The sequence below is a fragment of the Salvia hispanica genome, chromosome 5, assembly GCF_023119035.1.
Source record: "Salvia hispanica cultivar TCC Black 2014 chromosome 5, UniMelb_Shisp_WGS_1.0, whole genome shotgun sequence".
NCBI classification, from domain to species: Eukaryota; Viridiplantae; Streptophyta; class Magnoliopsida; order Lamiales; family Lamiaceae; genus Salvia; species Salvia hispanica.
This window is the reverse complement of record NC_062969.1, coordinates 2,330,494-2,342,628: the sequence shown is the minus strand read 5'-3', so window position 1 is coordinate 2,342,628 and position 12,135 is coordinate 2,330,494. Positions and strand designations below refer to the sequence as shown.

Sequence of the window (12,135 nt, the reverse complement as noted above, 5' to 3'; positions counted from 1 at the left end):
TAATTATAGTACACATGTTAATCTTTACTGAAAAATTTAGTTTGTTAAAAAATTATTATAATAAATACTTATAATTTATACTTTTAGGTATATTTATTATGTTTTCATCAATCCTTTTAATATAATCATAAATTTAAATTTTTATTAATATTATAATTTTACTTTTATATCTTAATTATAATAAAATTAAAATAAATTCATGTCAACAATGTAAAGTAATGAACAACTTTTATTCATTTCGAGTTATGACAAAGTAGTTGAGTCATTATAATAAATATACTTACTACAATTTCGACTTTGAAGTTTTTCATTTTATTTTATTTTATTGATTGGTACATTAAATTTATCATGGTATAATTAAATTATTGTAATGAATATTTGTACATCTAGATATTTACAAGATATAATATATAGTTTATATATTTTTTAGGATAAATGATGGACTTTGAATATTTTAATTAATGAAAGAAAAGGGGTAAAAGAAAGTAAGGCTGACAATTTTTTATCCGACATGAATCTGCGCGAAGTTAACCGATACAGTCACGTACGTATGGGGTTTGGGATCTTTATAGGGTCGACCCAATAAGAACTCGAAGATTTCAGGTCGAGACAGGGTCAGATTTCTTATGTCCCGTGCATAGCATTGGTAATATATGGTGCATTTCTTTTTATTTTATTTTACTCCAGTTAGTTTTTTTTTTCCATCTCTTTTTATATATACTCTACTTAGTTCATAAATTAAAAAATATAGAAATTGTATGCCGAATATGAAATGTTTCATTTAGACTGGGTTGAGAGGAGTATAGTTTTCATTTTATTATTGTTTATGATGTTACTAATTATTTATAATGTTATGAATACTTAATGTAATTAACACATATTCTTAATCATAAATCTCATTATATTTTTAGTATCCTTTTTCTTTAATTTATTTACTTTATAATTTTTCTTCGTTATTTAAAAATATGTTTTTAGTTATAAAAAATTATATTGCAATTTCAAAACTTATGAACTACTGGTTTGTTATTGTTTTACTTATGTTTTTGTTTGCATTTATGAATACTAATGTTTTATTAATCGAAATTGGTGAGCTATTTATTCGTTCAAATAGTTTGTTTTTTTCTTTCTTTTGTAAACAGTAGTATTACATTTTTCTTTATTTGTATGTCTTATTCTATTTCATCCACATATTTTCTCTTTTGTTATTTCTTTTATTTTATACTCCTACGCTCATATGAAATATTAAAATAATTTACAATCATCTCCTAAAATATGAAATGTTTTATTGAGAACGGGTTGAGAAAAGTACAAATTTTTTTTTTGTTTATAATATTTTTAATTATTTATAATATTACAAATACTTATTTTAATTATTTCTTATCTCTAAATATATTTTTATAGTTATTTACTCTTTATTTTTTATTTTAAGTTAATATATCTTTATTATTTAAAAATATTTTGTCATGTGCATAGCACAGGTGTTAACACTAGTTAGAATAATGAAGGAAAGCCGGTTTATAAAGCCATGAAAGTAGCCTAGAATATAAGCTATTTAATTATTTTTAGAGCATATGCCAAAATTGGTCTTAAACATATGGTTATTTTATGGTTTTGGTCCAAAACTTTATCTTTTTTATTTTTTAGTCCTGCATATTTCTATTCGGATCACAATTGGTCATCCGTCAACATTTCCATTAAAAACTAACGGTCAACGGATTTAATCCCGATTTTGACCAAATTAGACTTTTAATTCTGATTATTTACTCTCTAATTAATTTAGTAAATATTTATTTAAAATCAGATTTAGGGTTTCTCACATCGCGTTTTCTTCCTTTCATTTCATCTTCTTTCTTCCTCTCATCTTTCATCTTCTTCCTTCCTCTTCCTCTCAAACCCTAGTTATGGAGCCGATCTCCGCTTCCCCGGCGCCACCGTGGCGGAGAATCCGACGCTGGCCGATCCGAAATCGCAGAGCTTGCAATTGAGGTCAACGTCGAGGAGCACGTTGGAGGGCTTGATGTCGGCATGGACAATGTGAGAGGAGCAGGCGCCGTGGAGGTACGCGATTGCGGAGGTGAGCTGGAAGGCCACGGCGGCACGTTAGGTCCACGTGAGGGGAGTGGTTTTGGAATCGGGAGCTTGTGGTGTAAGGTGCCGTTGGGGACGAACTCCATGATTATGGCAGGTTGATGTCGTCGTCTGTGTAGGCGAGGAGTTTGACGATGTTTGGGTGGCGGAGGTGGAGGAGGATTCAGAGCTCCTGCTTGAAGGCCTTGTGGAGGCGGTGGCTGGAGCAGTAGACCTTTATCAAATTAAATATATAAATGAATATTTACTAAAGTATATTTATGATTTTAAATAAATATTTACTAAAATAATTAGGGAATTAATTAGGGAGTAAAAAATAAAATTAAAAGTTTAATTTGGTCAAAATCGGGATTAAACCCCGTTGACCGTTAGTTTTTAACGAAAATATTGATGGGAGGACCAATTGTGATCCGATTTGAAATGTGCAGGACCAAAAAATAAAAAAGATAAAGTTTTGGACCAAAAACATAAAATGGTCATATATTTAGGATCAATTTTGACCGTTACTCTTATTTTTAATTATTTTAAATATTACTATACTAAATTCCAATATTACCAAATTACATGATGAATGGATGAACAAACAAACATTGCTGCAAAAATGAATTTGTGAGTAAAGAAAATGGAAATATTAAAATGCAATTTCTATATTAATAGAAAAACACAGCAACTTCCACATAATATAGGTATCCACATAACATAAACATTGATTTACAACCCAATATATTTTCCCTTTTATCTTCAAAACAGCAATGAGATTATCATCTGCTCCAACTAGTATAAGATGCACAAGACAAGCAGCTTCAAATGCAGCTAGACATCAAGGATGACACAGCTCACTAGCTCGGCCGATCGGGCGTTTCTCGTTGCAACGACGTTCCAAACGTTATGCGAGGCCGGGTTTCCAGACGTCCGATGCACGCCATCAGACGAGGAGGTAGACGGGCCAGAATCGAGCCGGTTCCTCACACGTCTAATTCAGTATGACTTCACGCATTCTGCCTCAATTACAACAAACTAACATAACATAATCACATAAACCGGATAATAACTCGAATTTGGCAATGACATTGAACGAAACAAAAATGTCGATCCATTACGCACGTATACAGAGCAAAACGAGGCTACAAAAACGAGGAACAACACCATACCTGATTATCCCAAGACGTAGCGACCAAGTGATTGGCATTCGAACTGAAACACAGGCTCGAAGCTGAATCACTCGGAGGCGACGCAACCTTTGTACTTTGTACTAAAATTGGTCTCCAAACTGACCCAAAAAAGATATTTTCATCAAAATTTTATTTTACGTGAGTAACCGTGATACGTTTTATGATATTTTAAATTACTTTTTAAGTTCACAACAAGTAGGGATAAAAAGTCACGTAAAAAACGACATTGATTTAATTGTGTGATAGACATGCCGTGTGAAATACAAATACCAAACAAAGTGTAAAGTTTGTGATATTCTAAACTAATTTTAAAGTTCACGTGAAATAACAAATTTTGGGCAAAGTTCATGCTACCAACAAAATTGAAAGAAAATATTGTTTATAATTTTATAGTTTCAAGCATTAACATGCTTTGAAAAAAAAACATTGATGAATTCAATGAACACCTTCATAGTGAAGCAGAGCTTCAGTCAAACCAAAAAACACATAGCTAGTCAAAACATTCATAATCATTTAGCTATAAGCGATAGCATTCTTCACTTAGTCAACTTTTTAATAAAAATATTTATTGTTCTATCATCCATTATATTTTCTTTTTTGTTTACAAAATTCGATCATATGCAGAAGAGAGAAAAAAAAAAAAGTTCACACGTATATATATGTGAACCATACGTTATAATATAACAAGAAAATGTACAGTATTTATGTGTACGTAGGTAAATAAGATCAATAATTTGAAAGATATATCATTGAATAGTGATTTATTTATATGTGGCGACAGGAAATAAATGAGAGCATCAGAGAGAGTGGAAATAAAAGAAGATATCTGCATGCGTTTGAATAAATGAATTAATTGTTTATCAACATTATACATTAATTGCAACTACAGTCATGATTGCAGTTGCTAGCTGAATTTCCCTGCACTAACTGTATAAGATTTACTTTTTCCTTTTTTTATTTTATATATAAAACTTATAACTAAGTGGAGTGGCTTGCCAAAATTAACAACTTTTGTTTCAATTTAATTTTTTTAGCATATATAATTAATTTTTTATGCCAAATTATTTTCCATGAGAACTCTCAGTCTCTAGTTTTGATGCTTGACACATATGTTTGATTATTCTTTTTTGAACACTTAAATTGAATCATAATTCATATAGAGGGTAATAAATGATCGAACATTTTTTTAGGGAGAGATGGATAAATGGACATGGTTTTGAACTTTTGATGAGAGTTCGCCCATGTTTTTGTACCTAACTTGATATATAGGGTGACCCACTAAATAAATGTAACTCACTCATTGTGGGAAAATTATTTATTAATTGAATAAAATTATAAATTTAAATTAAAGCACTAATTCGATTTATATATAGCACATTCTCATATATTTAGAGAAACGATTTTTTATAAAAACTCATAACTCGTAAGTCATAACAAAATAAGCATTAATAGTTAATTTAATCATACGCACATAACTAAATTAATATAGCCCCACATTAATGTTATGTTGACTTTTTCCATTTCATATTTCTGTCATTAATTCCATAATCATCGCTTCACAGTAAATCATCTTGAAAATTAGACCCACTTTTTACATCCACATGAAACCGTGTGCATGTTCATTTACTTCTTAGGTTTGACTCGATTATAGCTATTTTCAAAATGATTTGTCGCAGCTTTAAAAGTCAACAAAAAACAAAAAAAAATTATTTGTATGTCACAACAAAATGTTCAGATCGTTTAAATGTACTACATATTATTATTGACATCTCAAAGACGATGATTTGAGTAGGTGTCAATTGTGATGAAGATTTCAAATAGAATGAAAATTTGGACGAAGTTATAAAGTTACTAAATTTATGACAAGGATGAAGATTTCAAATAGAATGAAAATTTGGACGAAGTTATAAAGTTACTAAATTTATATTAAGTTGTTAACTCTGTTAACTCATCAACGTAGTGTATTAAAAATATCAACACAGTGCCATTAAATGTCAACACATAATTTTGTTGACATTTCAATAGACTGTGTTGACATTGTGTATTGATAGTTGACATTTTTAATATACTGCATTGATGAGTTAGCAGATTTAGGAACTTAAAAAGTTAGCAATATAACACACTCATTATCATAAGTTTATCAAATTTAATAATGTTTCACGACCTAACATTACATATTCGACAGCCATCACATACCTTCTCAAAAAGATTATTATATCTTCTTAAAAAGTAATGGACTTCAAGAAAAGAAGGTAAATTGAAAAAGCAAACAAAATAACTAATTTTATATCTTTTTTATCAAGAAGAGGTAAAGATATATTTTCAAAATAAAATAAGGTATAGTACCTCCTCAAATACTCTTTCTATTGGAGCATGAAATTTTATGAAGAACAGATAAATATGGTAGTTATTTCTCTTTACTTCTTCATTTCTTGTTGATGCTCTAACAAAGGTGACATGGCTTGGTTTATTTTGTTTTTACTTGATCAGTTGCATATCAATGTGGGAACAAAATAGTGTTTCCCAACCGTCGTAAAGATCCAAACACAACATATTTAGTAGTAACATTGACAAGTTTGGTAGGGGTGATAACTCATCTAGGGATGAAATTTTATGAACAAATCTCTAGATGAGTTATCACCCCTATCAAACATAGCTGGCCGTAGTATACTAATCATTTCCAATTAGATTTATTTCAAATTCACACACACAAACCAAAACATTAGAACACTATATTCATATAAACTAGCCCAACATTAACATATTTCCACTCTAAAATTTCCAAAAAAAGAAAGAAAGAATCATGCATTAGATTTAGATCATATCACAACATAAACATATATGTATACTCCTATATAGCATTAATTCACACTCCTCCTCTTCTCCGGCACGACGCCGTCGTTTCCGGCGAGCATCAAATACTTATCCCTCCTCGTCAAATTGGTGCACTCAAACCCTAGCGCCGCCCCCAATTCCCCCTGTATATAATTCGCCACCTCGTGGCTCGTCCTCCCCCCGCCGCACGTCATCCGCCTCGGCACCTTCCCGAGGATCCCGAGGCGGTACACGGGCCGCGGGTTCATCAGGAAGAAGATCGGGTCGAGGCACTTCAGCCCGCTCGCCGTCGTCCCGTAGAACATCGTCACCTCCGTGTCCACCGCCACCGGCACGATCTCGTCCGCGAGCTCCGCGAAGAGGGAGCTGAACCGGAGGAGGTACGGCTCCCGGCACGTCGTCCCCTCGGGGCACACCACCAGGTCCCCCTCCGCCAGCAGCCGCTGCATCGTCTCGCCGTCGCGGCGCCTGTCGCGCGTGAGCCTCACGGTCCTGATCGGCGCCATGACCTCCGACATCTTGCTCAGGCTGTAGGTGACGGCGGTGAGGGGCTTCCGGAGGGCGGTGCTCAGGAACACCGGGTCGAGGAGGGTGCGGTGGCTGCACACGTACAGGACGCCGCCGGCGCCGGCCACGCGCGGCGGCGCGTGGCCGGAGACGCGGAGGCGGATCCCGGTGGCGGTGCCGAGGGCGACCGCGAGGGGGTACGGGAGGCAGATGCCGATGAAGAGGCGGAAGACGGCGAGGAGGATCCCGACGGGGAGCCACAGGAACATCGCGAGCGTCGCGGCCGGTGTCGGGAGGAACGCGAGGCGGCCGTCGTGGAAGACTAGGGGCTTCGGGTAGCGGCTCCTTGGCATTATGCTGCTTTTCGTGTTGTTATCGTCTCGTGTTATAACATATGCTTCCTGTTTGCATAACAATTTACATAAAATTTAGATAAATTAATTAAAAAAAATTAAAGGTTTGATCACTTGATTTGTGTCGTCAAGTACTTAGACATGACAAAGATTACTAAAGAGTGGGTCTAGAATTTAATTTTTATTTAAAAAAAACAAAACCAAGATTCTTTGTGTTGTACTATAGTGAAAAGTACAAACATCATTTTCAATGATTAAGGAAAACATCAATCTTAATTTGACTCCAGTCATTTACACCAAACTTCCCGAACAAATTCAAATTTCACTATCTTTTAACTAAATTCTAAAATAGATCAGAATTCGACTAAACTTCAGCATTACCTTGCAGAGAGAGATCATGAAATGATCATGAAGCGTGGAGGCTCCGATGCCGACATCGGGCCTCTTATCGCCGAAGAACTCCTTGAGAGCTCTATGCTTGACAAGCAAACCGGCGGGAGAAATTAAACCAGTGAAAAATCTTCCGGCGGTTCGCAGCTCGGTCCCAACCACCGAATCGACGTCGAGATACTCCTTCAGGAATCCCTCCACCATAACCCTCGGCACGGCGGTGAAGACGGCCTTCGATCCGGCCGATTCCAAGGCCTCGAAGGCGTGGAGGTTGAGGTTTTCGAGGTAGAATTTCGGGAGCACGGCTCTTGTAACGCTCTCCACATCCTTAATTCTCATTCCACAGAAGGTGATGAAGATCATGACCTTCATTTTTATGTCGTGGCTGAGGAGGAGGAGGAATGGGGAGGAGAGGAGGAGGAGGAGGGCGCGGAGGAGGCCGCCGCCTTCGAAGGCGACGAGCATGAAGTAGGGGAAGAAGGAGGGGGAGCGGAGGAGGCCGCGGTGGATGTCGCAGATGAGGGTTTGGGATTTTCGATTTTGGGGGGTGAATTTGGAGATGCTTGGGTGGTGGTGGTGGTGGAGCGGCGGCGGCGGAGGGGGGCGGGGAGGGTGGTTTTTGAGGGGGGAGGTGTGGCGGCTCTTGAGCTTCACGGCGGAGAGGAAATGGTGGAGGAAGGAGTATGCTAGCTTGAGGAGGAGCATTGGGAACTCCATTGTTCTCATTGAAACTGTCATTTTTTAGTGTTTTTTTATGCTTTGGAGGGTTGTACCTTGGGAGGGTTTTTGTTGTGTTTGTGCTTTGGAGGGTTGTACTCTGAATGCTATGAAGATGGAGAGAGATGAGGGGATTTATAGTGGTAGTTAAGGTGGTCTGAAGAGGGATGGGGGGGGGGGGGTAGGGTGGGTAGGGGGGTGGGGGGAGGTTGACCATGCAAATTTGGTTAGCCATACCGGTGGCATTAATTAGGGTTTTTTCTTTCTTCTTCTTGTTCTTCTTCCCTTTTAACGAAGTTACATGCTCCCTCCGTCCCAGATAATTCGACCCATTATTTCATTTTGGGCCGTTTCATATAATTTGTTCCATTTCATTTTTACCATTTTTGGTAGTGGGCCTCATATTCCACTAACTCATTCTTAATCACATTTTATTATTAAACTAATACTTTAAAAGTAGGACTCACATTCCACCAACTTTTTCAACTTACTTTCGATTACATTTCTTATAACTCATGCCGGGTCAAAGTGTGTCAAAATTTGGGGGACGGAGGTAATAGTTTTTTTCTTTTCCTAGGTGAGCAATATTGGGTAGGTCATATGTTGTTCACCTCCATCTTTTTTTTATGTTTGAAAAAGTGGGAATTTAATTTGACGTATGGGATTGTGTGTAGGTGATTAAGTTAAAGCTACTTCGTGGATGGATCATTGATGTTGAGATAAGTTTGGACATATATTGAAATTTAATTTGATTTATGATTTTGTGGGGCTTTGACATTTTTTAAACAGAGCCAATAATAAGTTTGGTTTTATTTTGTTCAGAGTAAATTGATTGCAGTCGCCGCCCATCACTAGCTGTTGACTTCTTGTTTTGAATTACTATATTTCTTGCTTTAACTAATATTTTTGGGATGTAAGTAGTAACAAATTCTTATGTGCAATAAATGGAACTGGATTGGTTACATATACTCCGTGTTTGAAATTGGATTTGCCGGTTCGGTTCGGTTTGGTCCGATTTAGATTAAAAGATATGGATATTGGATAGTGTGTTTTAGGATTATTACTTTGATATTTGAACTTGTTTGTATAGAAGCTAGCTAATTGACTTGTTGACATTTGTTGTTATTGAGATTCAAGTTGTTGGAAATGTCTTTTTATTCACTAAATTTTACAATAATTTTTTTATATAATAGTACTATATATTTACTTAAATATTTGATGTATTTGATAGTACAATATTTCAGCTCAATCAATATTTCAGCTCAACCAGTGGTTAGATCGGTCTTACCGTTAAATCATGAACTAAGAGCTTCGGTGTTAGCTGACCACTCCGGTTTTCTAAAACATTGTACTCCTTCCGTCCCAGATAATTTGGGACACTTTGACCCGGCATGGGTTTTAAGAAATCTAAAGGAAAGTGAGTTGAAAAAGTTGGTGGGATGTGGGTCATACTTTTAAAGTATTAGTTTTATAATAAAATGTGAGTAGAAATGAGTTAGTGAAACATGAGGTCCACTACCAAAAATGATAAAAGTGAAATGGAACAAATTATTTGGGACGATCCGAAATGGAATAGTGGGTCAAATTATGTGGGACAGAGGGAGAGGGAGTATATAGTAGTAGTAGTAGTTTGTTATTCATACTATTATAATTATTTACACGTCTCTATATTCAAATTTAGTTGTTCTCATCTTGTGTAGTAGGCTAATTAGCTATCTCTCTTAAGTGTAACTATTCTAGATTGCACGCTTAAATTGCGGAAAAATTAAAAATTCGTTAATAGTAGTTGGAATACCAACTGCATTTCACCAAGAATTTGAAGTTTCTTTTATTTTTTTGGTATTTACCTAAAGCCTAGAGGAGATAACAAATTACTTGGAACAGTCGATGCCAAATTGGGAAGTTAGGGGGATAAATCTTTTGGGTTTGAAAAAATCTTGCAACGGTCGAGTTAAGAAAAATAGATCATGCAATAGTTGTCAATGAGTTTGGTGAATGTTCAATCATTCTATGTGAATGTAATGTCTGCATACCATTTGCATGCTCTCTCTCTAGCTTTGAATAGTCTTACAACGCGTTAAGTCACTTTTTATTTCTTTACTTCCCTCCAATAACATGTCTAGTGCCTTCGACAGTTCATGTGATAAAACACGGTTCATCAAATTAATTCAACAATGCTAACACGCGTTAGGAGTTAATATTGAGAGAGAGATCTGATGATTCATGTATGAGAGCATGTTGAATACGAACTATAAAGAAATCGGGAGCGTATTTATGTTCACGTCGTTGATGAATTTCCGAAGTACGGGACTCTTCTAAGTGATATATGCGTGAAATTGTAGAGAAAAAAACATTAGGTTCTTATATATTACGTTCGATTGATAGAAATGAGATAATATCATCAACGCATTTATATGTCCACTTGTGTTCACGTCGTCAGGGAAATGAGATACTATAAGTCTCGTACTTATTTATAGCACTCGTGTATTTATATTAGAGGCGATTGATTGAAAATAAGAAGTTTGGACAAATTCAGGTATGTCTTGTACTTTATTAATTTGGAGTGACAAATCATGAAGGTAATGGTGGTTATGACTTATTATCACCATTCTTCCGATTATAATAATCTCACATTTTAATCCTAGATGAATAATCATATGATAATTAGTTAGGAAAACTGATCAACACATGTATAAGTGGATAATGAATATCCTCTATGGTCTTATGGACAACTTTTTTAAATGTACTAAAAAATGCAGAGTTAATATTGGAAAATAGTAATCCATTTGAAAGCAATTTGGAACAGAAATATGTAAAAACAATAAAATGTTCAATCTAAAATTACTATAAAAGAACTTGGCGTAGTTTAGGATTGACAATTTTGACAAGACACGAATACGCACGGAATTAATAGATTTAGGCCAAGATTTGCTAGGTTCATGTCTTTATTGGGTTGACTCATTAGGAACTCGATAATTTTTGGTTAGATTGAGTTGAATCCTGGTGACCAATTAAAAAATTATCATTATTTTAATTTTTTTTTTTAATTTTTTCTATGTTTGTGTAAATCTAGTTTTTATCGTATAATCATATTTTAATATTGTAAATCAGGTTTTTATTGTACAATAATCGTAACAGGTTTTAATCGTGGAACTCAAGTCCGAATTGTCGTGTCCAGTTTGAGTTTATATATAGCAAGTCGGATCGTGTTCAAACATGAGAATTTTCTTTTAACATGTCGAATTCGGATTAGGTCTTAGTAAGATCATTATCAGATTGACCTAATAACGACCGAATCTACGTGATTTATAATGATCTCATCTTTTATGTGTTATCATGTTGGATTCTCATCAACTTTACATGGAATTCATGTATGCAATTATTTTACTAACCAAAAATTGATCTAGATTCATACACCAAAAGTCATTAAATATTTATATATTAACACATGCTACAAATTTAATCCAATATCTTACAAAAAGTTTTTGTAATAATGGTCATAGTTGGCACTGATCATTGTACTTGATCCTTATCACTTTGACTTGCAAATTGCAATGTGATATCCTTTTCACTTAGGGGAGGCAATGTGAATATCATTATTGCAGAGACTAATTAATTATACATATCAAATAAATTGATAATTATCGAATATTAATGTGAGTATATTTTTTTTTGGAAAAGGCCAGAAGAAGCAAGACGAAGTGTGAGGTGGGGCCCTGCTCGCGCCGTCATGATCCGAATTCCGGCGACATGGATAACGATTGACTCTCCTTTTCCTACAAGCTTCAATGTTTAAACTCCTTTAATTAAAAGATAATAATAGAAAGCATTTAAGAGAGGGAGATTCGGTGAACATAAGAACAAGAATGAGCTCTATATGCATCATGCATGCATGGGCATAGGAAAACAATTAATTATACAGCTGACCACAAATTAAAGGCTTTCACAAAGTGAATAAATCAATATAGGGATTGCTAAAATGACAACCCATCTTAAAATAACATCATATCATCATTCCTAGCCAATTATTTATACACGTGGACGAATAATCAGCTGCCATGTGACAATCATAA

General features: G+C 35.1%; 1 protein-coding gene across 1 annotated transcript; it reads right to left on the bottom strand.

The window, feature by feature from the left end:
- Nucleotides 1-6,049: 6,049 nt before the first annotated feature.
- Nucleotides 6,050-8,177, bottom strand: LOC125188597 (glycerol-3-phosphate acyltransferase 1). Its single transcript, XM_048085541.1, has 2 exons — nucleotides 7,337-8,177; nucleotides 6,050-7,003 (listed from the first exon to the last, which is right to left on the bottom strand). Exons 1-2 carry the CDS (start codon nucleotides 8,081-8,083, stop codon nucleotides 6,122-6,124), a joined length of 1,629 nt encoding a protein of 542 aa, XP_047941498.1. The 5' UTR covers nucleotides 8,084-8,177; the 3' UTR covers nucleotides 6,050-6,121.
- Nucleotides 8,178-12,135: the final 3,958 nt, after the last annotated feature.